Source organism: Oncorhynchus mykiss, chromosome 6 (genome assembly GCF_013265735.2).
Source record: "Oncorhynchus mykiss isolate Arlee chromosome 6, USDA_OmykA_1.1, whole genome shotgun sequence".
Classification (NCBI taxonomy): domain Eukaryota; kingdom Metazoa; phylum Chordata; class Actinopteri; order Salmoniformes; family Salmonidae; genus Oncorhynchus; species Oncorhynchus mykiss.
The window spans coordinates 30,620,903-30,647,909 of record NC_048570.1 but is presented as its reverse complement, the minus strand read 5'-3'; the positions used below and the strand labels follow the sequence as shown (position 1 = coordinate 30,647,909).

The following is a 27,007-nucleotide window of genomic DNA, read 5'->3' as shown; positions in this document are numbered from 1 at the left end:
GAACTGATCCTGAGGCAGAGCCTAGAGACAGTAACTCTAAACTTTCATCAGAGCCCAAAAGTGAGTTTTCGGTCATTTCAGGACAGAAGCCCTGAACATGACTGTGTTCAGTTAATGCCTGCCTGTGTGTGTGTGTGTGTGTGTGTGTGTGTGTGTGTGTGTGTGTGTGTGTGTGTGTGTGTGTGTGTGTGTGTGTGTGTGTGTGTGTGTGTGTGTGTTTGTTGGTGCAATTGGCAGAATACTGCTGTGAGAGCCTGTTCTGGCAGTGAGGGCCAGGGGTCAATGAGGATGGATGTTGGGGACACATTTCGGTTCACACACACACCACAGGGCGTGGGTTGTATTAATCCCTCAGAAGCTGCTTGAGTTTAGCTGTTCTCACCATTACAGGAGGTCAGTGATCTGACATATCACCAGGGAACTGCAACTGATACTAAGTAACTTATGTCTGGGACTTGGACAATGGTGTACACACAGCCCATCCCTTCCGTGGGGAAATGTCTGTTGTTATGCTCTGAGTGTGTTCACATTCAAACGCGCCTTATTCGGTTTCTGAGGATAAAGGCCGTGAGCTGTCACTGATCTGCTGCTCTGCTCACCGGCTTGTCTGCCCTCAGTGAGGGGTTAGACAAACAACCTGGTCCACCACACCACCTACTAAATACTAAGAAGACTGAATTGTCCCAAGACAAAAAAAATTTGATCAATCATATGACTCTTCTTCTGAGGATTTAAAAGATTTCATTCACCTCTGTCTGTTCTCTGATGATAGGCCAGCAGCTACAGTTTGCTCATACCAATGATGATTATTGTAAATGTGGAAACGAATTGGTCCAAGCAAGGAAATTCTCTCCCCCTTTCTCTCGCTCTCTCTTTCTCACTGTCTTCTCTCTCCCTTTCTCTCTCTCTCTCTCACACCCTTTCTCTCTCTCTTTCTCTCTGTCCTTTGTCCTCAGTGTTATTCATTGTTTGGTTTTGTCCATTTATGGGGGCTTGGAGTCACACAATGGCCTCGTTATCCAACATTCTGTGGCCCAATCAAAGTGCAACACTAGTTCCTCTGCCCGGGACACACACAGTCACTCCCTCAGCACAGCCACCAGAACATGTTGAGTGATTGACGATACTGTTCTCTAGTTTGTGTATGTTTGAATGTGTACACATACACCGTGCTGGCTGTATGTGGAAATATGTGCAGTGTGCACATGCTGGGGACAGAAAACACTGTTACACAGAAGGCTAAAATGGGCTAGAGACAGTAAGCCAAGGAAGGCCCTTGACTGTTTCATGCCTTTCAAAGCCACTATCTTTTAAACTTCACATTGCATGTGTTCCTATTTCTTTCTCTATCCCTCCGCCTCCTCACTGCCCTGCTTGATATCCTCCTCCTGCCTGTACCTGTACCTGAGCCTGGCCACATCGCCACATATCTAAATAATGAGGTGTTTTGTCATGTTTACCAAGCCACAAGTATGAAGCGACTGCATACAAGAAGGACATTTGCACTTCAGTGTCTAGTCAGACATACAGTAGGCTAGTGGTAGATACAACGCATTGGGATTTGACTACAAGCCTTTCTCTCTGTTTCTGTTTTTGTCTCTGTCTCTGTCCCTGTGTTTCCATATCTGTTTCTGTTTTTGTCTCTGTCCCTGTGTTTCCATATCTGTTTCTGTTTTTGTCTCTGTCCCTGTGTTTCCATATCTGTTTCTGTTTTTGTCTCTGTCCCTGTGTTTCCATATCTGTTTCTGTTTTTGTCTCTGTCCCTGTGTTTCCATATCTGTTTCTGTTTTTGTCTCCGTCTCTGTCCCTGTGTTTCCATATCTGTTTCTGTTTTTGTCCCTGTCTCTGTCCCTGTGTTTCCATCTGTTTCTGTTTTTGTCCCCGTCTCTGTCCCTGTGTTTCCATATCTGTTTCTGTTTTTGTCCCTGTCTCTGTCCCTGTGTTTCCATATCTGTTTCTGTGATTTGTTCTGTGATTTGGTGTATCTGTGTCTCGTCTCTGTCTGTCCCTGTGTCTTTTCCTGGTCTCTGTGTCTTGGCCCCATCTCTCTCTGTCTCTGTGTCTTGGCCCCATCTCTCTCTGTCGTTGTGTCTTGGCCCTGTGTCTGTCTGTCTGTCTGTGTCTTGGCCCCGTCTCTTTCTCTGTCTCTGTCTTGGCCCTGTCTCTCTCTTTGTCTGTCTGCGTCTTGGCCCTGTCTCTGTGTCTGTCTGTCTGTCTGTCTGTCTGTCTGTCTGCGTCTTGGCCCTGTCTCTGTCTGTCTCTGTGTCTTGGCCCCATCTCTCTCTCTGTCTGTCTCGTGTCTTGTCTCTGTGTCTTGGCCCCGTCTCTCTCTCTGTCTGTCTCTGTCTTGTCCCCGTCTCTCTCTCTGTCTGTCTCTGTCTTGTCCCTGTCTCTCTCTGTCTGTCTCTGTCTTGTCCCCGCCTCTCTCTCTGTCTGTCTCTGTCTTGTCCCCGTCTCTCTCTTTGTCTGTCTCTATGTCTTGTCCCCGTCTCTCTCTCTGTCTGTCTGTCTCTGTCTTGTCCCCGTCTCTCTCTGTCTGTCTGGGTGGCCCCCTGCAGGACTCAGGCAGAGATGGCCCATACATGTCGTGGCACTATCAACCTGGCCACAGCCCATATCGACACGGAGGACGCCTGTAACATTGTCCTGAGCAGCGGCGGTCGCACCTACCACCTGAAGGCCAGCACTGAGGTGGAGCGCCAGAGATGGGTCACAGCGCTGGAGCTGGCCAAGGCTAAAGCCATCCGCATGATGAACGACCAGTCTGGTAAGAAGACGTGTTGTTTAATAATGTTACGCTGAGTTAATATAAAGGGACTTCCCGCTGTGAGTCCTGTATTTGTATTTCATTATTTAGACCATCATTGTGAAAGAGAGTTTCCCTTTCAATTTGTTTAACCTTTATTTAACTAGGCAAGTCAGTTAAGAACAAATTCTTATTTACAATGACAGCCTACCCCGGCTAAACCTTCCCCTAACAACTCTGGGCCCATTGTGAGCTGCCCTAAGGGACTCATAGCCGGTTGTGATACAGCCTGGGATCGAACCAGGGTCTGTAGTGACACCTCTAGCACTGCAATGCAGTGCCTTAGACCGCTTCGCCACTCGGGAGTCCTGTCAGGCTAAATAAAGGTGGAGTAGATAGATTTACTTTGCAGAGGAATGGGAGAAGGAGGTTATATCATTGTTTACAGAGAGCGGGTTTACGTATTGTGTGTCTTGTTGACAGGTATGTTAGTTTAGTTTAACTAATTCGCAGTAGGTAAAAGGTATGTCACTCACTTTATGGTCCAGCATGTTCAGAATGTCACTCTCTGTCCGGACAGACGGGCTGTGCTCTGGTCTCCAGTGTCTACTGGTTTTTGTGCCGGACGTTTTGGTCAACAATCTTACTAGAAAACTCTTTGGGGTCTCCATTGTGGCCACATGGGGGCAGTGTGGTCCTCTCTCAATAAGGAGGTTGGAACATGGAAGACAGACTACTACTGTATGCTGCTACCGTTACCGTGAGAACCAGCCGCTCATTCAGTCTCTTGACAACAGAACTCTCTCCTTTCCAAAAGGACTCATTCTTGTTGCTTGTGATTGGTGTCTGTGGTCAAAAGGCTGTGGGAAAAGCCTGGGAGGGCCTTTCTTCTTCACGTTTAAACATGACTGGCAGTAGCCCAACCCCTGAATGCTCTAGTCTAGTCTACTAACTACAGTACACAGTGTCCCTAGAAAGACAGGCTATATATTCCCCTGACCTCCATTTTAAAGTCAGCTCTCTAATTTTAGAGTGATTGCGTGAAACGGGGAGGGAGGGAGGGAGAGAGAGAGAGAATACAACTTATCACTCACAATTAGACAGGCACAGTTTTAACTGTGTGTTTTGTGTATTTACAACATTAGGCTCTAACCTGTGTGTTTGTGTAGCCAGCCCTGTGTGTTTGTGTAGCCAGCCCTGTGTGTTTGTGTAGCCAGCCCTGTGTGTTTGTATAGCCAGCCCTGTGTGTTTGTGTAGCTAGCCCTGTGTGTTTGTGTAGCCAGCCCTGTGTGTTTGTGTAGCAAGCCCTGTGTGTTTGTGTAGCAAGCCCTGTGTGTTTGTCTCTGAGTGTGTCTAGTGCATGGTGTGGGTGTTAGGTCCCCTCAGTCTCAGGTGTGGTAATGGAGCCGTCTCTGCTGTCTGTCTGTCTGTCTGTCTGTCTGAGGCTGAGCCCAGGGTGGGTGGTGAGTATTAGACACCAACACAGCGCTCCCCTGTAGACTCATTAACCAGGCAGGAGAGGAGAGGCAGTGAAACTCGGCGTTCGCGCGACACACACACACTTAGAAAAAGGGATCCAAAAGGGTTCTTCGGCTGTCCCTAGGAGAACCCTTTTTGGATCCAGGAGAACCCTTTTTAGTTCCAGGAAGAACCCTTTTTGGTTCCAGGTAGAATCCTTTTTGGTTCCAGGTTGAACCCTTTTGGGCTCCATGTAGAACCATCTGTAGAAAGGGTTCTACATGGAACCCTACAGGGTTCTACCTGCAACCAAAAAGGGTTATTCAGAGGGTTCTCCTATGGGAAAGCCAGAGAACCCTTTAAGGTTCTAGATATCACCTTTTTTTCTTAGAGTGCACAAACATACACACATAGATAGAGACTCACACACAGATATAAAATCAGTGGTCTGTTTATTAGGTACACCCATTTAGTACTGGGCCGGACCCCCCTTTGCCTCCAGAACAGCCTGAACTCTTCGGGGCATAGAAACGTTGGTATCAAGGGACCTAAGGTGTACCGTTGACCACCAGCCTGTACCGTTGATACCAGGAAGGATGGACTCATGCTGCTTACGCCAAATCCTGACTCTGCCAATTAGCATGACTCAACAGGAACCGGGATTCGTTGGACGAGGCAATATTTTTTCACTCCTCAATATTGTCCAGTGTTGGTGATTGTGTGCCCACTGGATCAGCTTCTTCTTGTTTTTAGCTGATAGGAGTGGAACCCAGGTCGCCTGCTGCAATAGCCCATCCGTGACCAGGACCGACAAGTTGTGCGCTCCGAGATGCCGTTCTGCACACCACTGTTGAACTGCACCGGTACTTGCTTGTTTGTGACCCGCCTGTTAGCTTGCACAATTCTTGCCATTCTCCTTCGACCTCTCATCAACGAGCGGTTTTCGCCCACAGAACTGCCATTGACCGGATGGTTTTTGTTTGTAGCACCATTCTCGGTAAACCCTAGACACTGTTCAAGTTCAGCCAGGAAGGCTGGTCTGATTGGCTTGTCACTTTTAAGTCATTTTTTTCATTTTTTACATTTGGATATTTATAGCTACTTTTTAAGTAAAAACCTGCAGTCAACTTGTGCAATACGTTGGGAGATAAAGCAGATTGACTTCTTCATTTCCCCTGTCAAATAATGTTTCATTATGAACATTACCTCTGGTCCCCAGTCACTTGGTGTTTGTTTACAAGCACATAACGTTGAGAGACCTGAGTCTTGAAAGTCACTCACTGTTGTGCAGCACGCGCCAGGCAATCTAGTTACAGATTGGAATTCACAACTAAATGTTTGCCAGCTAGATAGCTTATAACTATTAACTGTTTAAAATGTGCTAAATGCTCTGCAGTAGTGCATTGGTTTGTTAATTTAGTAGCTAGTTAGCTATCTAGCTAAATGGTTAGCTTCTTCCAAAATCAAGTTTAGCTTGGTAAACGCAGAGAATCCCCTCCTGGATCAAGAGCCTTGCTCTTTGTGTGTGCAGCAAACTGAGTAGCATTTTTTAGTTACTTAGCTGGGATATCTATCATGCAAATATATTAGATCAGAGACTGTGTCAAATGTTCGCATCGCGCTCATTAGCATTTAGTTCACATTCTCTATGGGATTTCACATGTACTTGTTAGCATGATGATCCTTCAGATTACAAAGGCTCAGTGGGGTTTGAAAATAGCGCCCCTTGTGTTCAGTGCCGGTATTACTGAATATCCTGGTATGGCACAAGGTCGGTTTGACAATCTGGATACCGCCCAAGCCTAGTAGTGTTTATAGTGTTACCTCATTAGCACAGCAAGTATCCATGGTAGTGGTTCTAATGTTACCTCATCAGCATAGCAGGTATTTATATGGAAGTGTCATAATGTTACCTCATCAGCGTAGCATCAAGTCTCTCCTCCTCCTGTACTATTAATAAGCATGCGGAATGTCAATCACCTATTAACTTCAGCCTATGAGCATTTAACACTAAGGAAATTCCACCACGCTTGTTGATTAACCTAAGGGCTCACTCGTGCAATAAACACTTCCCTTTCTTTCAACCAATGGGCATGAATCTAGGAGAGTATTTATATGTCAACTCAAACCTTGTGTCTCCCACTTGCTGTTTTGTAGCAACAGTCTTCCAGTGACTTTCCACCTCCCCACCAACTGAAGGCCCGTCATTGGATCCTCGTTCTCCCAGCGGGAGGGTTTCGATGCCAGCTGCCTAGCATAGGGTAACCTGTCATCAGCATCTGGTTCTGAGGAGCATTCCTTGGAGACAAGGCCTACCCCAAACTATTCAATAATATTCCGGATTATATTCTGTCTCTGTTGTCATTCAGTTAAACCTGTCGCACTGCTTTATCGTGGCCAGGTCGCAGTTGTAAATGAGGACTTGTTCTCAAATGGCCTACCTGGTTAAATAAAGGTGAAATACATTTTTTAAAGTACTTGATTGAAATATAGAGACACAGAGACAATGGAGTTGGCTAGATTTATGTTGATCCACTCGACCCTGGGGTAGATTGATACAGAGGGAGGCGAGATGGGGGTGTGGATCAGTTTGTGTTGAGCTTTTATAATGTCCTTGAGACAGCCTTTCCTTTTAGAAGAGCAGTGTGCTAGACAGTTAGCCAGATGCCCACTCAGACTCAGAAATTCATAGTGAACCAGGACTGAGGAGAGGGCCAATGCCAGTACTGCGGAGAGGACCAATGCCAGTACTGAGGAGAGGGCCAATGCCAGTACTGAGGAGAGGGCCAATGCCAGTACTGAGGAGAGGACCAATACCAGTACTGAGGAGAGGACCAATGCCAGTACTGAGGAGAGGACCAATGCCAGTACTGAGGAGAAGGCCAATGCCAGTACTGAGGACAGGGCCAATGCCAGTACTGAGGACAGGGCCAATGCCAGTAGGTGAAGGGTGCCCTTCATAGCACTAAATGGGATATTGTAGCCTGTGTTGAGTATGGTAGATATTTATCTCCTCAGGGGGACTATGCAGTAGAGCTGGGACGATAAACCGGAAATTATCGATACCGACCATTTATCGACTAATATTGATAATAATGATAAGTAGCCTCAAGGAGGAATGTAAGGTTTAAAATGTAAAAAAGCCTCCTAATATGGGCTATTGCTAATGGAACACTAATATCCCCCTTACCTTTAAATGAGCCATGAACACAACCAGTCATGTTTTCATCTGATTGTCAAACAAATCACTTAAAAAACGAAGTTACCTTTGCACGTTCATTCAAAATAATTCCAGCACCTGAACAGTGCACTATGCACCCGCCAACTTTCCTTCAATTAGCAAGTGACTGAAACAAGCCCACCAGAGGAAGCATCCGAGCGAGCAAAACACTCCTCTGTCTTACATGCCATACTCTTTTTGGCCAGACAGCATCAGATCCAGATCAACCTACAGCAGCACCTGTGTTTTTAAAAGATTCTTTCTCTTTCTTTCTCTGCCTCAATGCTGCAGCTTAATTTCAATTGTCACGTTTCCAATCATATCACAAGAAAGTGCAGAATGGGGGTGCCTTAAGCGGAGACATTATATAAAAACATATTACTAGTATAAAAAAAACATCTTATGCCCAACTCACGAGGCCACTTGATGATCTGAGGCCTAAGGCAATTGCCTTTTCTGCATAATGGTAAGTCCACTAATGGTAGTAATAGTGTGTGTGTGTGTGTGTGTGTGTGTGTAAGCATGCAACGTGTGTGCGTGTTTGTATAGTTCTCTCCCCAACTCCCATACGCCTCACTGCCTCTAGAAGGATGAGTTAACACAAAGACCTGAGGGCCACAGAGACACACACAACCATAGAGGAGTAAATGTACTAATTCAGTGTGTGGGAATGAGTCTGTGCTTTAGAGAGAGAGAGTAAATTCAAGACGTGTCAGGTGAAAGTAGTATGTCATATCTGTAATTAGTGACAGAGCTGCTTTTCTTTCTTCATTAACAGAGTCATGTTTGCCGTGGTTGAACAGCACTAATCCTCTAGAGGTACAACTGGCTGTTACGGCTAATACATCTCTGTGTTATGTAAGCAGCCAGCAGGGGACAGTGTTTCTCCTCATACAGCCCCAACTTCTGCATTTCTCATTTGGTTTGTGGTATATGGCCAATATTCCACGGCTAAGGGCTGTGTCCAGGCATTCTGCATTGCGTCGTGAATAAGAACAGCCTTTAGCCGTGGTATATTGGCCATATACCACACCCCCTCAGGCCTTATAGATTAAATATATGGTATAATACTGTGTTAAATGGAAATTCCGAGCAGAGCTGTGACATCCGAGCAGCTCCTGGCCAGGTGCCTTCCTTCCTGTGTCTTTCCATGCAGCTCCTTCAGTCCTCTCCTCACTGCTGGATTAGAGTTGCTGTATTAGACTAATGGAGGAGCTGCCGGGAGGAGACAATCGATTGGCCTGGTTTAGGTGGAGGGGAACAGGAACAGGAACAGTCAGGTGACAGACACACAGAGGAGGCTCTCCCTCCATGGATGCCTCCCAAATGGCACACTATTCCCTATAGTTCCCATATAGGTCTCTGGTAAAAAATAATATACTATATTGCAAATAGGGTGCGATTTGGATCGCACCCTCTCCTTCCATGTGTGCTCTGTCCAGCTCAATGTGGGAACAGAGTTATGTGCCTCTCAGTGGATCACAGTGAAGGCCATGGCAATGCATTGATCTGACTGGCTAAACGGAGATGCTCGATACACTATGTCGATACGCTATGTCGATCAATACTGGACACAAATCTTCTGTATGTGAATAGGCTGTGGTGCTGTTGCTGTTGTGTGTGATTTTTTTTTCTCCATTTGGTGATGTGTGTGAGCATTTGTTTTTTGCAGTTGCCGGTGTGTGAGAGATATAAGCTGGTGGAGTTAGTGAGTGATTGATGTATTGAAGCTGGTGGCTGAACTTTATGGGATGACTCTGTCCCTACCTCCCATGGCTATCACTGTCCACACCACTGTTTATCTACACCCCTTGTCTGTTAGAACAGCCCCATGAGATGCGAAGCATCCATCCACGCCACCCCCCGCTTCACATACTCCCATAGTCCCACCATCTCTATGCTCACTCCCTCCCTACCTCGCACCACAGTACAGTAGGCTACATCCTTCCCTCTTTCTACCTTCTTGCTTTCATCTCCTCTCCCCCACCCCACCCACTGAGGAGGCTGGGTGGGTGGGTAGAAGTGTATGGTAATTCTCTGTCCATGGTCCTGAAACTTAGAGAGTATCGAAGGGATCAGTATTGGGATTGATTAGGAAAGCCTGTTGGAACATGCCTCACTGGTTCCCTCTGCTAAACCCCTCCCTCTCTCTCTTCCTCCCTTTTCCTCCTCTCTTCACTCCCTCCCCGGTCTCCTGTCCCCGACCATCTCCCTGCTTTCTTTCCCCACATTCGCTCTTTCACTCTCGCTTGCTCCCTCCCTCCCTCCCTCCCTCTCTGTTTGTCTTGTTTGCGCTCTCTCTCTCCCTCTCTCCCACTCTCGTTCTTTCTCAGTAAGTGGTTTACTGGGAATCTCACTCCGAGGCGCTCAGTCCTGAATGGAATCACCTTCTTATGGCCTTTTACAAATCATGCTCCGTACATCTTCCCAATTATCCCATTCCTAAATAATTCCTTTCTCCCGCATGGACTGGACTGGACAGAGAAAAAGGCAAGAGCAGGAATTCAAGCACATTTAAACCTGTGAGTAAGTATAGCTTTCTCTTCATTCAACTCATGCTCAGAGGGATAAAGGCTTGAGGAAAAGTTGGGGTTAGTTGTTCATTTGTGTAAGAGTGCTGAGTACTGCTGCTATTCAACTGTCTCAACATGCACAGGCTTCATTCATACACTAAACGAATGAACCTGAGTTCTGCTGCCAGATGTTTTTGTTACGATGTTGAAATGCCAGAAAAACTAGTTGCTGTACCTGCGCCAAAACTCCAGTAGTTTTCCTTATAAATCAAATCAAAGTTCATTCGTCACATACGCAGTTTACAACAGCTATAAAAGATGCAGTGAAATGCTAAGCTTGTTCTCCATCTTTTTAAATGGTGAGACAATGTGCTTTTAACACTTTTATTCCTATGACTGATCAGAGCTAGTTGTCTCATGGCTCTCTCTTGTCCATATGCAGCAGACATGGGAACAATACGTTTGGAATGTCGTATCATAGTATCAAAATGCAATACATAGACTCGTGAGATCGCAAGACATATTGAATCGGCACATAAGTATTGTCATAATAACATATTGTGAGGTCCCTGGCAATTCCCAGCCCTAGTACCAGCTAGCATGTTTGTCTCCTTGGAAGCTGTGGGAACGTACGTTTTTGGTATCCCATTGGTTCTGGGAACAAAGCCATACGTTTCCTGACCCGTAAAACGTAATGTTTTTTTAACATTCTGAGAACAAAACTGAACATTTTTGCCTGTATGGGAACGTACATTTTTAGGTTGCAGGAAGATTGTGAGAACATTTGACTATAGTTCCCTGAAAGTTTTATTAACATTCTGAGAACATGTTTCAATAAAACATCTAATATCACTGCTAGCTAAGTTTAACTGTTTTGAACTCCAAGCACGTTCTTTGAACGTTAATAATCTTTTATTGTGGTTCTTATGGGAAGTTTTCTTAATGATCTGAGAACATGACTTTAAATAGAACCACGATGAAACCTGCAGAAAATGTTATGCTGAAGTACTGAAATTCCCCCAGAAGAATGTTGTTTCTTAACAGTCTCTGAACATTCTGAGAACATGAATTTAAATAGAACCATGAGGAAACCTGTAGGAGATGTTATGCTGAAGTACTGAAATTCCCCCAGAAGAATGTTGTTTCTTAACAGTCTCTGAACATTCTGAGAACATTAATTTAAATAGAACCATGAGGAAACCTGCAGAAAATGTTATGCCGAAGTACTGAAATTCCCCCAGAAGAATGTTGTTTCTTAACAGTCTCTGAACATTCTGAGAACATTAATTTAAATAGAACCATGAGGAAACCTGTAGGAGATGTTATGCTGAAGTGCTAAAATTCCCCCCTAAGATACATATGGTTCTCAGAACGTTGTGTGCTAGCTAGCTTGTGTGTGTGTGTATGTATGTAAATGAGAGAAGAACAATTAACATACATTTGATCAATATCTGTGTTTGAGTGTTGTGTGTATTGTGCTCCATTTTGTAACTCAGTGCTTTATTTCAGCTTGTTTCATAAGTGTGTGTGTATCAGTATGATTATGTTGTGTCTAATCCGTTTAGTTTTAGGTTTGTAGGCTTGGGCAGAGACACACACACCGGCATGTGTGTGGATCCATGCTTGGAAACGTGGGTGTTTTGTATGCTGGAATAGTGGCCTCCCTGTTTTAACTGATCTCTTGGGACAACTGCATGCCTCACCACCACACCTCACCCCCTCTCTTTCTCTCCATCTTTTCCTGTTCTCAGCTGTCTCAGTGCTGTAGGGAGGGTGTCTGTCTGTGAGTTTGAAGCTGTACTGTCACATACTGAGTCTGACCTTTCTGAACCAACACATTCCCCAGAAGAAAGCACAGAACTCCCGGACCCACTGCACTGACATGCCAACCTCTCTCTCTCTCTCTCTCTCGCTCTCTCTCTCTCCTCCCTCTCTATCACCTCCTCCCTGACCTAACTCTCCCATCTCTCTCTCCATCACCTCCTCCCTGACCTCTCTCTCCATTTTCTCTCTCCTCCCTCGCTTCCCTCTTTCTTTCCTAACCCCCCCCCCTCCAACCCTCCCCTCTTTCCAGTCTCACCCTCTGCTCTTTCTCCCACTTGCATTCTTTCAAATACAGTACTTCTCTTTCCCTCTCCTGCTCAATATCTCTGTTTTCACCGCCCCCCCCCTCCTCTCTCTCTCTCTCTCGCACTCTCTTTCCTATCCCATTCAGAGGTGACACAGGGCAGACAGTGTCCCAGATATTTAGCACCAGTGGTTTGAATGGTCTTTAAATATGCCCCATCGGGGGAAAGAGCTGCCTGTACTGGACAATGATGGCATTCCAGTCCCTCCCTTATCACGTAGGCTGTCACTGTATTCGTTGTCTGAAGAAGAGGAATCATCGGACCAAAGCGCAGCGTGGTAAGTGTTCATGCTTTTTTATTAAAACTGAACACTATAACAAAATAACAAAGGGAAATAACCGAAACAGTCCTGAAAGTTGCAAAACACTAAACAGAAATTAACTATTAAATTAACCCAGTGGGAAAAAGCTACCTAAGTATGGTTCCCAGTCAGAGACAACAATAGACAGCTGTCCCTGATTGAGAACCATACCCGGCCAAAACAAAGAAATACAAAAACATAGAAAAAGGAACATAGGATGCCCACCCAAATCACACCCTGACCAAACCAAAATAGAGACATAAAAAGCTCTAAGGTCAGGGCGTGCAGGCCCACTTAGGTGGCGCCTCCAGACTGGGGACCCTCGCCGCCGACCCCAGACTGGAGACCCTCGTAGCTGGCCCCGGACTGGGGACCCTCGTAGCGGGCCTCGGACTGGGGACCCTCGTAGAGAGCCCCGGACTGAAGGGCGCCCCTGGAAGCTCCGGACTGAAGGGCGCCTCTGGAAGCTCCGGACTGGCGGGCGACACTGGAGGCTCCGGACTGGAGGGCGACTCTGGAGGGAGGAGACGCAGAGACAGCCTGGTACGTGGGGCTGCCACAGGGCCCACCAGGCTGGGCAGACCTACAGGAGGCCTGGTGCTTGGAGGAGGCACCGGATGAACCGGGCTGTGGGGTAGCACTGGAGCTCTGGTGCGCAGCCTTGGCACCACTCCTCCAGGCTGAATGCCCACTTTAGCCCGGCCACTCCAGAGTGCAGGCACAGGTCGAACCGGGCTGTGGGGGAGCACTGGAGATCTGGTGCTTAACACTCGCACCTCTCCATTAGGCTCAATGCCCACATTCGCGCAGGCATAGGACGAACTGAACCCTCCCAGTGCCCCCGAGACACAGTACACAGAGCCGGCGCAGGATACCCTGGGCCGAAACTGCGCACCGGAGACCAAACGTGCTGAGCTGGCACAATCCGCCCTGGCTGGATGCCCACTCTCGCATGGCACTTGCGTGGGGCTGGCATATAGCGCTCTGGGCTATGAGCGCGCACTGGAGACACCGTGCGCTTCACCGCATAACACGGTGCCTGACCAGTACCACGCTGCCTCCGGTAAGCACAAGGAGTTGGCTCAGGTCTATTTCCGGACTCCGCCAATCTCCCCATGTGCCCCTCCCCCGCCTCTCAGCTTTAGCTGCCTCTAGTTCTTCCTTCGGGCGGCGATATTCCCCAGCCTGTCTCCAGGGTCCCTGTCCGTCCAATATCTCCTTCCAAGTCCAGGAGTCCTGAACCCTCTGCTCCTCGCTACCACGCTGCTTGGTCCGTTTGTGGTGGGTAGTTCTGTCACAGTATTCGTCATATAACAAAATAACAAAGGGAAATAACCGAAACAGTCCCGAAAGTTGCAAAACACTAAACAGAAATTAACTACCCACAAAAACCCTGTGGGAAAAAGCTACCTAAGTATGGTTCCCAGTCAGAGACAACGATAGACAGCTGTCCCTGATTGAGAACCATACCCAGCCAAAACAAAGAAATACAAAAATATACAAGAACATAGAATGCCCACCCAAATCACACCCTGACCAAACCAAAATAGAGACATAAAAAGCTCCAAGGTCAGGGCGTTACATAGGCACAGGGCTGGAGCCAATACTCATACATACTCTTTCTGTTCCTGTTCCATTTTACACGGATGTGCATTAGAGAGAGCGGGGGGGGGGGGGGGGGGGGGGGGGCAGCAATATCTAAGCATTGTGCATTCTGTGTGCTGTGTATCAGTCTTACTGAATAAGACAACCACAACCAGTCTATGGTTTAATGCAGGGGTGTCAAAGTCAAATGGACGGAGGGCCAAATAAAAAAATCAGCTACAAGACGAGGGCCGGACTGTTCGAATGTTCATTGAAAAATTTTTAAATGACGCATATAGTCTAGTGAACCTAATTGAACCTACTGAAAACCTAACAAATATATTACAATATGATCAGATAAATAAAGCAATATTTTCTTATGGCTCTGTCAGTAATCTTTAATTTTCAACAGACACAAAAGACAAATTTCCTTTATATAAATATCCCCATAACATGAACATTAAATGAAAGAAACCGGTATTCAAGGCACCATCAGTAGACTATATTTTCTATTTTAGCAAAAGTGGGCTAAATTTACTTCAAAGAAAAAACAATAATAGCAATTTTCTATCATCCACTCAACTGAAATATTTTTAAAATATAATTGGATTGAAATACAAAAAAATAACGTGCAAAAATCTATTAATCAAAAACAACACTTTGTTTAAGGAGAAGTAACATGCAGTGAAAACAAATATTAAATTTTAACTTTTAAACTTGAACTGAGTAAAAACTCTAAATATGTGATTGCACAGTAATGTTCACTTGTTTGAGGTTGAGGGTGATACTTGGTGGTGTCCCATCTTTTCCACAAGTTCATCAATGTTCGGGGTAAGGCTCTGAGCTGAAGAAATCCTCAGAATTGAGTGGAGGTGTTCAGCAGTAAGTCGACTTCTGTGTGATGTTTTGTTCAGGTTCATCAAAGAAAACAGTTGTTCACACAGGTATGTGCTGCCAAACATAGACAACGTTTGAGCAGCCTGGATGCGCAGCTGGGGCATTGTGCCGGGGAGGAAACGGGCGAACTCCGCAGCACCCACTGCCGCATATTTTGCCCTCAGTGCATCATTGCATTGGAGGTCAATCAACTCCATTTGGAGGTTTGGTGGTGAGCTTTCCACGTCAACAGCAAATGGGTTACCGAGCAGTTCCAACCTGCTTTTTTGTGCTTCAAAGTCAGCAAATCGGCGTCGAAAGTCAGCGGCAAGCATACCTATTTTATCAGCCAACTGTGTGCTCGGGAACGCACTGGTAGAGAGCTTCTCTTTCATGGTCTGGCAGCTGGGAAAGTGGCTCAAATTTTCTTTCCGCATCTGCGTCTCCCACAGAGTCAGTTTGGTTTTAAATGCCTTCACTGTACTGTACATATCAGAGATGACACGATCCCGACCCTGCAGCTGCAAGTTTATTGCATTCAGATGACTCGTAATGTCACACAGAAAAGCCATTTCACACAGAAACATTTCGTCTCGGAGTTGTGTTGTGTCTTTCCCTTTGCTGTCCAAGAACAGACAAATCTCCTCACGAAGCTCGAAACATCTTTGAAGCACCTTTCCCTGGCTTAGCCATCGCACCTCTGTGTGATAAGGCAAATCACCATGCTCCGTTTCTAACTCCGTCAGAAATGCCTTGAACTGGCGGTGATTCAAACCTTTGGCTCTGATAAAGTTAACTGTGCGCGTGATGATGCTCATTACATGCTCCATTTTCAAGGCTTTACCGCACAACGCTTCCTGGTGTATGATACAATGATAAGCTGTCAGCTCACCTGTCGCGTTTTCCTCTTGCATCTTTTCCCGTATCTTCGCCACCAGTCCGCTCCTGTGTCCACACATCGCAGGTGCTCCGTCGGTTGTCAAACCCACGAGTTTTTCCCAAGGCAGCTCCATCTCATTTACACATCTTGACACCTCTTCATACAAATCATGCCCCGTAGTTGTGCCATGCATAGGACGTAAAGCCAAAAACTCCTCTGTCACGCTTAGGTTGGAGTCCACTCCGCGGATGAAAATTGACAACTGGGCAATGTCAGAAATGTCGGTGCTCTCATCCACAGCCAAGGAATATGCAATAAAATCTTTTCCCTTTTTCACAAGCTGCTCTTTTAGATTGATGGACAACTGGTCTACTCTCTCGGCAATGGTGTTTCTGCTCAGACTCACATTTAAAAAGAGTTGCCTTTTTTCTGGGCAAACTTCGTCACAAACTTTAATCATGCAGTTTTTGATGAAATCCCCCTCCGTAAATGGCCGGGCTGATTTAGCGATCTCTTCTGCCAAAATAAAACTGGCCTTGACAGCAGCCTGGCCTTGTGATTTGGCTTTTTTGAACAGAGCCAGTCGAGATTTGAGGCCTCGTTTTAATTCCTCTGCCTTTTGTAGCCTTTGTTCCATGTCCATATTCTTGTTTTTGTCCGCGTGTTTCGTTTCATAATGTCGTCTCAGATTATACTCTTTCAGTACCGCCACACTTTCTCCACACAGAAGACACACAGGTTTTCCAGCTACCTTCGTGAACATATACTCCGACTCCCACCTTGTTTGAAACCCCCGGTTCTCAGTATCCACCTTCCGTTTTGCCATTTTTGATGGGTATCTGAAAGTTAATTTTACTGTGATGCTGACGACTGCTGTGCCAATAAATATTGAAATGAAGCAGCCTACTGCTTGGTGCGTCACCTTTGCATTGTGGGAAATGTAGTATTGGTGCGTGTAAAAGATCTGCGGGCTGCCGGCTTGCTGCGGGCCGGTTCTAATAATAAATCAAGATCATCCCAGGGGCCGTAAAAAACCTTCTTGCGGGCCGGATGTGGCCCGCGGGCCTTGACTCTGACATATGTGGTTTAATGGCTCCGGTAACGATGTTAATCACTGCACAAACTGCCAGGGAACAATGTGTGTATTTGGTTTAGGCACAGTAACGTTACAGCATTCAGTACACTGGTGATATTGTGTGGGGCTTTTCTGTACTGGGATTAGTGTCTTCTGTATGGATTGAGGGTGTCCAATGAGGATCTGTATGCTGCTGCATGAAATACAAATCCATTGGGATGCAGAATGAGGGTTTTGTGACCCAGCCAAAACACACACACACACACACACACACATATATATATACTTATTCACCTTGGAGAAGAGGATTCTCAGTTTCTGGTGGGAACACAGAGGGAATAAGTGTTTTTTTTCTCTTAAAACAACTTCTAACTCCTTAAACTTTGGGTGATGACAGACAGTTGTTGTTTTTGGGTATTCTGATTTGCTCCGGTTTCCTTCCTAATTGGATTGCTGTCCCGTGGTTTATCTAGATCAGTTGTCATCTGCAGCTGATTACCCCCCCCCCCCCCCCTCCCCCCTCCCTCTACCCTCAGCAGCCTAGGAGCATGTGTTACACACTGGAACTGTGCATGCTTTAATCAGTGCAGATCACTGTGGCAGTTCACTGCCACGCTCAAATGGATGATGATAAGGGAGTGATAGGGATGAGAAGGGAGTGCGGCTGATAGGGAAAAAGGTCGGTGTGTGTACTTGCGTGTATTTAATGTTCATGTGAAAATGATATAGTCTTGTTTGCCTCGTTTGGTAAGTGCGGTTATGTGAAATTGCCCAGAGTTGAACAGCTTTTCTTTGTAGAATAACACATTTTGAGTGCTGTGCTGCAGATCTGAGTGAGTTTACCGGTCCAGTTCACATTTATTCCCCTTGACTTTTCATCCTGTCATCTACTACAGTCCCCCCTGCCAGGTCCCTCATTAGCATGGCAGGCCAGTGGCAGGGCTTGGAGTAGGCAGCTTACCCTGACCCACCTGGCAGGGGGACGGGACAGGGAGACATGGGCACGGAGGCGGGGGACGGGGGCAGGGGTGGGAGTCTGTAGGGTTCCCAAAGCGCCTCTCCTTTGTCTCCGTGGTTGGGGGCTCTGACGCTCTGTCTATCTCTGTGATTTAAGACACATCATAATGTTTCAGGTCCCTGATGTTGAAGTCTGTCTTGAGTCTTTGTCTTGTGTATTCTCATGTTCAGTAAGATCAGACTATCCTGCCAGTTAGTTATTTGCTTTAAGTTACTCAGTGATTCTCTGTTTGGCTGGCTGACGATCAGCTATGCCAGTTGGGTGTTGTGCCAAGGCTGGCATTCTGGGGCTGGGGGCCATGGAGGGGTTTGATACTGATGGGAACAGCACCTTCAAATGGCACCCTGTTTCCTATATAGTGCGCTACTTTTGACCAGGGCCCATTGGCTTTGGACAAAAGTTGTGCACTATGCAGGGAATAGGGTGCCATTAGGACACAGCTGAAAGCAGCTTCATAAGGCCTGCTTTCCTTCCCCCTCACCAGAAGAGGGCAAACCTGGCACCAGGCTGTCAGTGTAGACAAGGACCTGTTCTGTCCTTCTTTATGTCACCTCTCCTCGCTTTCCCATAGTCCTTTCTGCTAACTGTCCTACTTCCTGTAGTCATTGTAGTACATTTTTTTTCTCAGTGTGCTGCGTGTGCTTGTGTGTTTCTCAGTGTGCTGTGTGTGCTTGTGTGTTTCTCAGTGTGCTGCGTGGGCTTGTGTGTTTCTCAGTGTGCTGCGTGGGCTTGTGTGTTTCTCAGTGTGCTGCGTGGGCTTGTGTGTTTCTCAGTGTGCTGTGTGGGCTTGTGTGTTTCTCAGTGTGCTGCGTGGGCTTGTGTGTTTCTCAGTGTGCTGTGTGGGCTTGTGTGTTTCTCAGTGTGCTGTGTGTGCTTGTGTGTTTCTCAGTGTGCTTGTGTGTTTCTCAGTGTGCTTGTGTGTTTCTCAGTGTGCTTGTGTGTTTCTCAGTGTGCTGCGTGGGCTTGTGTGTTTCTCAGTGTACTGTGTGTGATTGTGTGTTTCCCAGTGTGCTGTGTGTGCTTGTGTGTTTCCCAGTGTGCTGTGTGTGCTTGTGTGTTTCTCAGTGTGCTTGTGTGTTTCTCAGTGTGCTTGTGTGTTTCTCAGTGTACTGTGTGTGATTGTGTGTTTCTCAGTGTACTGTGTGTGATTGTGTGTTTCCCAGTGTGCTGTGTGTGCTTGTGTGTTTCTGTGTTTGAGTGTGTGTGCTTGTGTGTTTCTGTGTTTGAGTGTGTGTGCGTGCATTTGTATGTGCGCTATGCGTATTCAGTAGTTGCTAGCTGGGATGACTCATGGTCCCAGTGTATTGACTGACAGCTGTACTTGCGATGTGCTGCAAGGGGCATATATATGAAATGTTTTGTCAGCCTGTAATTGCCAGATCATCAAGTCGATACATTCCACCCTGCAATAAAGCGACGCCTGGCTCAGGCAGGAAGCAGTCACTCTCTGCTCCAACACTATGGTTAATTAAAGATCCTCAACTTCCTTGTGATGACTGGCTTATTATCGCCATAGGAGATCAGCCAATAGGGAGAGGGCAGGAGGAATGGAGATCTTATTTCAGAGGTAATCATGACGGTCATTTCAGCATCAATCGAAAAAAGAACATAAAGAAGATTTTTTTAAATGCGAAAAGGTTCATTTGGCTGCCACCACCATAACTACTGTCCTCTTTAAAATTGGCCATCGCCCACAGAATGTTTCCTCCATAATTGCACATTTCTTGTTAAAACATTGCTCCCTTTTTCTCAGAGAAAAATGTTAACCCCTTTGAACTGAGACACTTCGGTGGGTCTAAAACTAATGAGCACCAAGTATTTGATTTGATTGGGGCTGTGAGGAGAAATGTCTGGGTTTTATTTCCAAACTCAGTAATTGGACTAATGAGAATGTTATTTAACAAAGTTTAAATGTCCTCAGTTCGGTTAGTCTGTGTTTCAGACCGACTGATCTAGAATGCTCTCTCTGCTCTCTTGTCTGGTTTACATCACCAGGTTTCTGGCGGGGGTGAATAGGGCGTAGCTATGCCGAGGGTTGCAAATCTGCAGGTCATTTACCAAAGTGACCAGAATCTTCAGTAATTTTGGTAATTAACAGAAAATCTATGGCAATCTATGGTAACGTTGGTAATTTATACTTTAATAAAACATCCATATATAGTATTCATTTTATAGTATTCAACCTGCCACCAGCTTGATGACAAAACATCGACAACAAATACATATTGACATAGTAAAATAAAACAAAATGTATATATTTCATGCTGAAACCCTCATATTAAACACCAATGGTATTCCCTAAATTGATGGTTTATATTTCAGATAATGTTTTACAGCTTTGTCATCCTATTTTTTATTTTAAAATATTCTTATTTAATTATTTCATAGATGTTAGATGTGATAAGGCCAGAGGGAAAGCCTGAGATAATTACAGACACCTGTGATAAACTGAAGTACCTAGAATGGCCACTAGATGTCTTGTGATAGATGACATAAAATCCTTGAAAGATACCAAAATTCTGGTAATTTACTGGTAAACTTTGAAAGTTTCCACCTTTGCAACCCTAGCTACACCCCATTGGACTGGATGTGTTTACAGTAGGCTGACAGTAGGGTAATGCAGTATGACAACAGTGATAAAAAAGCCTAATTATGTTATTTCATTGCAGTATGTAGGCTGCTGTCTCTTTAAGCAATGAGGCACGAGGGGGTGTGGTATATGGCCAATATACCACGGCTAAGGGCTATTCTTACGCACGACGCAATGCGGAGTGCCTGGACACAACCCTTAGCCGTGGTATATTGGCCATATACCATAAACCCCCAAGGTGCCTTTTTGCCATTATAAACTGGTTACCAACGTAATTAGAGCAGTAAAAATATTTTGTCATACCCCTTGTATACGGTCTGATATACCACGGCCGCCAGCCAATCAGCATTGAGGGCTCGAACCATCCAGTTTATAATGACCTATAAGTGACCTGACTAAAGAGATTGATCACAGGGTTGGTTGAGTTGATACACAGTGTGTGTGCTTCTGCTTATTCTGTCTCCTGGATCCTACTGTAGTGACGATGCATCATGCATGACATTCAGAGACCATTGGTACTGTGAAGTTATCTCACACATCCACAGACACACACCAGTGGAACCAATTTGAGCTATAGCTTTGCATTGTAACCCTCTGTTAAAGGAGATTGTTAATTATTAAGGTCAAGTGTGATGTTAATGGAGGTAGCTGGCTTTCCTCCCTGTCCTCGTGGTACAAGCCTCAGGACATGTGCGTTCTGCACACCAGAACACACTTTCTCCCCCAGCGTACGTGAGAGCCACCAGCACCCAACAGCAATGTCCGATCTCTCGCTGACACTATTACAGCTCTGTGTTCACAGCTCCTCTTTTCTCACTTTAGGCTATTTGAAATGTGGCTGCAGAATTTCTGGCACTGTGGCCAGAAAAATAACTGTCACTTTTACATGAGTTTCTTTAATCAAGCGAATAATACCAAGCAAATACTCTATGCATTTGTGTGTGAACTCTCCCTGTTCCTATAACCCCTCTCCCTCTCCCTGTCCCTATAACCCTTCTCCCTGTCCCTATAACCCCTCTCCCTCTTCCTGTCCCTATAACCCCTCTCCCTCTCCCTGTTCCTACACCCCCTCTCCCTGTCCCTGTAACCCCTCTCCCTGTCCCTGTAACCCCCTCCCTGTCCCTATAACCCCCCTCCCTGTCCCTATAACCCCTCTCCCTGTCCCTATAACCCCCCTCCCCCTCCCTGTAACCCCCTCCCTGACCCTATAACCCCCCTCCCCCGCCCTGTCCCTATAACCCCCCCCCTGTCCCTATAACCCCTGTCCCTGTCCCTGTCCCTATAACCCCTCTCCCTGTCCCTGTAACCCCCTCCCTGTCCCCATAACCCCCCTCCCTGTCCCTATAACCCCTCTCCCTCTCCCTGTCCCTATACCCCCTCTCCCTGTCCCTATAACCCCTCTCCCTGTCCCTGTAACTCCTGTCCCTGTAACCCCTCTCCCTGTCCCTATAACCACTCGCCCTGTCCCTGTAACCCCTCTCCCTCTCCCTCTCCCTGTCCCTATAACCCCTCTCCCTGCCCTTGTAACCCCTCTCCTTGTCCCTGTAACCCCTCTCCCTCTCCCTGTCCAGGGTCCTCCCCATAGAATGTAAGAGGGGTGCTGCGCCACCTTGTGGACTGGCTGCACCACTTTGTAAAAACACAGTACATGTTTTAAAAAATGTATATTTTTAACTTTATTTGTTATCATTTAAGGCGAGGCACCACACCCTAATATAGTAGATTTTGTTCTAGATTACAGGAAATGGCAGTTACAGGTGTTCTCAGCAGCACCACCTTGTTAAAAAAATCAGGGGGAGAACCCTGATGTCCCTTTACCCCCTCTCCATCTGTCTGTCCCTGTCCCCACACTACATCTCCATGTCCCTACACCCCCTCTCCCTGTCCCTGTCCCTACACTACCTCTCCCTGTCCATCTCCATGTCCCTATACCCCCTCTCCCTGTCTATCTCCCTGTCCCTATACCCCCTCTCCCAAACACCTTCAGGATATAAAACTTTACCATGATGCCCTACAATACAAGTCTACTTTAGAGCAGCACATGTAGCAGCGTGTAAATTATCAGGTACAAGTAACACCAGAGATCTTTATGTCTCAGTCAGGAACCTGCTGTCATGGCATTTTACTGACCATTTTACAGACAAGCACAGTTTTTTATTTTTATTTTTCTTCCCTGTTTCATGGGGCAAGTTCAAATCCCCGAGCTGACAAGGTACAAATCTGTCGTTCTGACGTTCAGGCAGAACGTCACCAGGCCGTCATTGAAAATAAGAATTTGTTCTTAACTGACTTGCCTAAATAAAGGTAAAAAATAAAAATAAATATCCAATTGGTAGTTACAGTCTTGTCTCATCGCTGCAACTCCCGTACGGACTCAGGAGAGGCGAAGGTCGAGAACAGTGCGTCCTCTGAAACAACCCAACCAAACTGCACTGTTTCTTGACACAATGCCCACTTAACCCGGAAGCCAGCCACACCAATGTGTCAGAGTGCACATTGCACAACAGTGCACTGTACACAGAGGAAACACTGTACACCTGGTGACCGTGTCAGCATGCACAGCGCCTAGCCCCCCACAGAAGTCGCTAGTCCACAATGGGACAAGGACATCCCTGCCGGCCAAACCGTCCCCTAACCCGGACGACGCTGGGCCAATTGTGCACTGCCCCATGGGTCTCTCGGTCGCGGCCGGCTGCGACAGAGCCTGGAGCTAGCACTGTGCCTTAGACCACTGCACCACTCGGGAGGCCTGACAAGCACTGTGCCTTAGACCACTGCACCACTCGGGAGGCCTGACAAGCACTGTGCCTTAGACCACTGCACCACTCGGGAGGCCTGACAAGCACTGTGCCTTAGACCACTGCACCACTCGGGAGGCCTGACAAGCACTGTGCCTTAGACCACTGCACCACTCGGGAGGCCTGACAAGCACTGTGCCTTAGACCACTGCACCACTCGGGAGGCCTGACAAGCACTGTGCCTTAGACCACTGCACCACTCGGGAGGCCTGACAAGCAAGTACTATGACATCCCATGGAGCTGCCGTCAAGACACACACATCGTCATGGTGTTTCCTTCCCAAAGGCAGCAGCAGCTTGAGCAGAATTCAAGTGGATAACGACCACCATAAAAATCAATGCGCATTAGCATGCAGGGTAGCCTAGTGGTTAGAGCATTGGACTAGTAACCAAAAGGTTGCAAGCTCAAATCCCCGAGCTGACAAGGTACAAATTTGTTGTTCTACCCCTGAACAGGCAGTTCCTAGGCCATCATTGAAAATAAGAATTTGTTCTTAACTGACTTGCCTAGTTAAATAAAGGTAATAAAAATAAAATTTGGGACAACATTGGCTGCTTTTTTGAGGGCTAAAGAGGCCATGATCAGAAGACAGCCAAACTGGTGTAAAGGCATGTGTGTGTTACGTTATCGTTGGGATACGTGTGTGTATCCATGAGCATCGCTGTAAGTGAGACTCTTCCCCTTCTTCAAGGTGCCCACACACATGTACAAACACACACACGCACGGGGGTAGAAATCCATGCGGTGGTCAAGATCACCTTGGAATGGGAATGCAGCACACTGCATGAACCCTTGGCAGCCGTATCGAAATGATCACCTCCTCCCTTCCAAACACTGTGCTGTGTGTGGAGCAGAGCAGTGCATGCTGCCGAGGAGAGTAGCCGTACAGTAAACCTAGTGTCATATCTCTGCTATCACATCTCTGCATTGACCTTGCCCTTTCTAGAGAATTGCGCAGTGGTCTGATAGCTGGTTTTTGTCTCTTCAGGAAAGCTGGACGAGGGAGCGAGGCAGAGAGAATAACAGAGACGTGAACGGTGGCAGATTGTTTGACATGTACACTACCAGTCAAAAGTTTGGACACACCGACTCATTCAAGGGTTTTTCTTTATTTTTACTATTTTCTTCATTGTAGAATAATAGTGATGACATCAAAACTATGAAATAACACATGGAAACATGTGGCAACCAAAAAAGTGTTAAACAAATCAAAATAAATGTTATATTTGAAATTATTCAAAGTAGCCACCCTTTGCCTTGATGACAGCTTTGAACACTCTTGGCATTCTCTCAACCAGCTTCATTAGGTAGTCACCTGGAATGCATTTCAATTAACAGGTGTGCCTAGTTAAAAGTTCATGCGTTTGAGCCAATTAGTTGTGTTGTGACAAGGTAGGGTTGTTATACAGAAGATAGCCCTATTTGGTAGAAGACCAAGTTCATATTATGAGAACAGCTGAAATAAGCAAAGAGAATATATTTAGATTTGTTTAACTCTTTTTGGTTACTACATGATTCCATATGTGTTATTTCATAGTTTTGATGTCTTCACTATTATTCTACAATGTAGAAAATAGTCAAAATAAAGAAAACCCCTTGAATGAGTAGGTGTGTCCCAACTTTTGACTGGTACTGTATGTCCTTGACTGTAGTTTCCACATGGGGTTATCTCATCGTCACCCACACACACACCTGCACATAGTGGTAGTTCTGTGACCTGTGAAGCGCTGTCCCTGTGCTAACTGCACAGATTACAGTGAACTATTGACTTATGCCGTCAAGCAGGGAAGGCTCTCTCGCTCCCTTCCTCCTTTTCTCCTTTCCACTCGCGCCACTGCATTGAGAAAAGCATGTGGATGAGAATTTGTTGTGATGTGAGTGTCTGCGCAGCGTGAGTGTGTGTGTTTGGGTTTGAGAGGTTTTCAGAGAGGAATAGAGCCAGCGCTAGGAGAGGGAGGAAACACGAATGCAAGAGGGGGAGCACCTGCCTCACTCCACTTGTCATTGTGTGCAGGAGTTCAGGCGTGTGTGTGTGAATGTGTGTGTTTGAGCAGTGTGTGTGAATGTGTGTGTGCGTACGCTGCAATGCTGATTAAGGAGATTTGCTGCTGCCTCCGCCCCCCCGCGCCAGAATGATATAGCGGCCCAGGGCAGTGTCGCGTCTCGGGGAGCGCCAGGCCTGCAGAGCAGAGAGGAGAGAGAGAGGGGGATGAATGGCCGGGGCTGCTTGGAGCCAGGGACAGTCCACTCCTTCTGCAACTCGGGCTGCCTCGGTAAACTGAACCAGGGTCAGTGCAGCAGCTACAACTCAGCCTCAGGAGGAGACAGCCTCAACACACCTCTCACTCCACCCCGAAGGAAGAACTCAGCCTGCCATCTCCTCCACCTCGTATGCCTCGGAGGTATCCATCCATCTGTCTGTATTGCTCCGGTGTGCTCTGGCTTTTGTCTTTATCCCGTGCTGCTTGGGTCCGGCTGCAGCCTGGCTGGCGTCAGGGCTCTGGATCATCCTTCTCCTACATAGCAGCAGCAGATTTGAGATGGGTGAACCTGGGTTTATTAGAACACACCCACCCCTCCCTCTCCTCTCTCCTTTCCTCTCGCTCCCCCCTACCTCCCCACCACTCCTCCTCTGCTTCATCCTCCCTTCCTCTTTCCCCATTCACTCCCTCTGTCTTCCAGCTGCTTTACCTTGCATTTGAATGTAGAAGTGATGTAATATTTTAATTTGTAACACGCTAGCTAGTCCCTAGCTGTGCATATCTGCATGCCATAGTTGTGTCTGTGCATGTACAGTATAGAGTGTAGAGCATTAATAATACCGGTAGTCCTTATGACATTGGGGATTGTAAAGATGCAAGGTCCTGCGGTCCCCTGGGTCCTAGAGGCCCTCGTAGCAGAGTCATAGAGAGGATGACCACACTGATGCAGTTCAATGCGGAGGATGATACTGCACTAAAGTATAGACTAACTACTGTATTAATCTATAGGCTTCTGCATTTTGATGGAGATCGGTTTAATTATGATTAGTAAGTGTGAAAAACATGCAATAAGTTATTGTTAGGGGATTGTAAGTTTCGCACAGCAATTTATCAGTCCAAGGTTATATTTGGTTCTTAGTTTTCCATGTCAGCAGTGTGCCAGAGTGTGTGTGTGTGTGACTGTTAGTGCAGGCCTGTGTAACTAACTAAGCTTTGTTTGTTTGGTCAGTGAATGTGAGGGAAAGTTTTTTTATTTTTTTTAAAATTTATTTTACCTTTATTTAACCAGGTAGGCAAGTTGAGAACAAGTTCTCATTTACAATTGCGACCTGGCCAAGATAAAGCAAAGCAGTTCGACAGATACAACAACACAGAGTTACACATGGAGTAAAACAAACATACAGTCAATAATAAAGTATAAACAAGTCTATATACAATGTGAGCAAATGAGGTGAGAAGGGAGGTAAAGGCAAAAAAAGGCCTTGGTGGCAAGGTAAATACAATATAGCAAGTAAAACACTGGAATGGTAGTTTTGCAATGGAAGAATGTGCAAAGTAGAAATAAAAATAATGGGGTGCAAAGGAGCAAAATAAATAAATAAATTAAATACAGTTGGGAAAGAGGTAGTTGATAGGGCTAAATTATATGTGGGCTATGTACAGGTGCAGTAATCTGTGAGCTGCTCTGACAGTTGGTGCTTAAAGCTAGTGAGGGAGATAAGTGTTTCCAGTTTCAGAGATTTTTGTAGTTCGTTCCAGTCATTGGCAGCAGAGAACTGGAAAGAGAGGCGGCCAAAGAAAGAATTGGTTTTGGGGGTGACTAGAGAGATATACCTG

The 27,007-nt window shown here is 46.3% G+C and overlaps 1 protein-coding gene across 4 annotated transcripts in view; it reads left to right on the top strand.

Moving 5' to 3' along the window:
• Positions 1-27,007, top strand: part of LOC110525719 (oxysterol-binding protein 2) — a 76,944-nt gene that overhangs the window by 8,512 nt on the left and 41,425 nt on the right. For all 4 annotated transcript variants that reach the window (XM_036979855.1, XM_036979854.1, XM_036979857.1 and 1 more), the window contains exon 2: positions 2,559-2,767. In XM_036979855.1, coding sequence (XP_036835750.1) covers positions 2,559-2,767 — 209 coding nt within the window. The remainder of the gene's footprint in view (positions 1-2,558; positions 2,768-27,007) is intronic.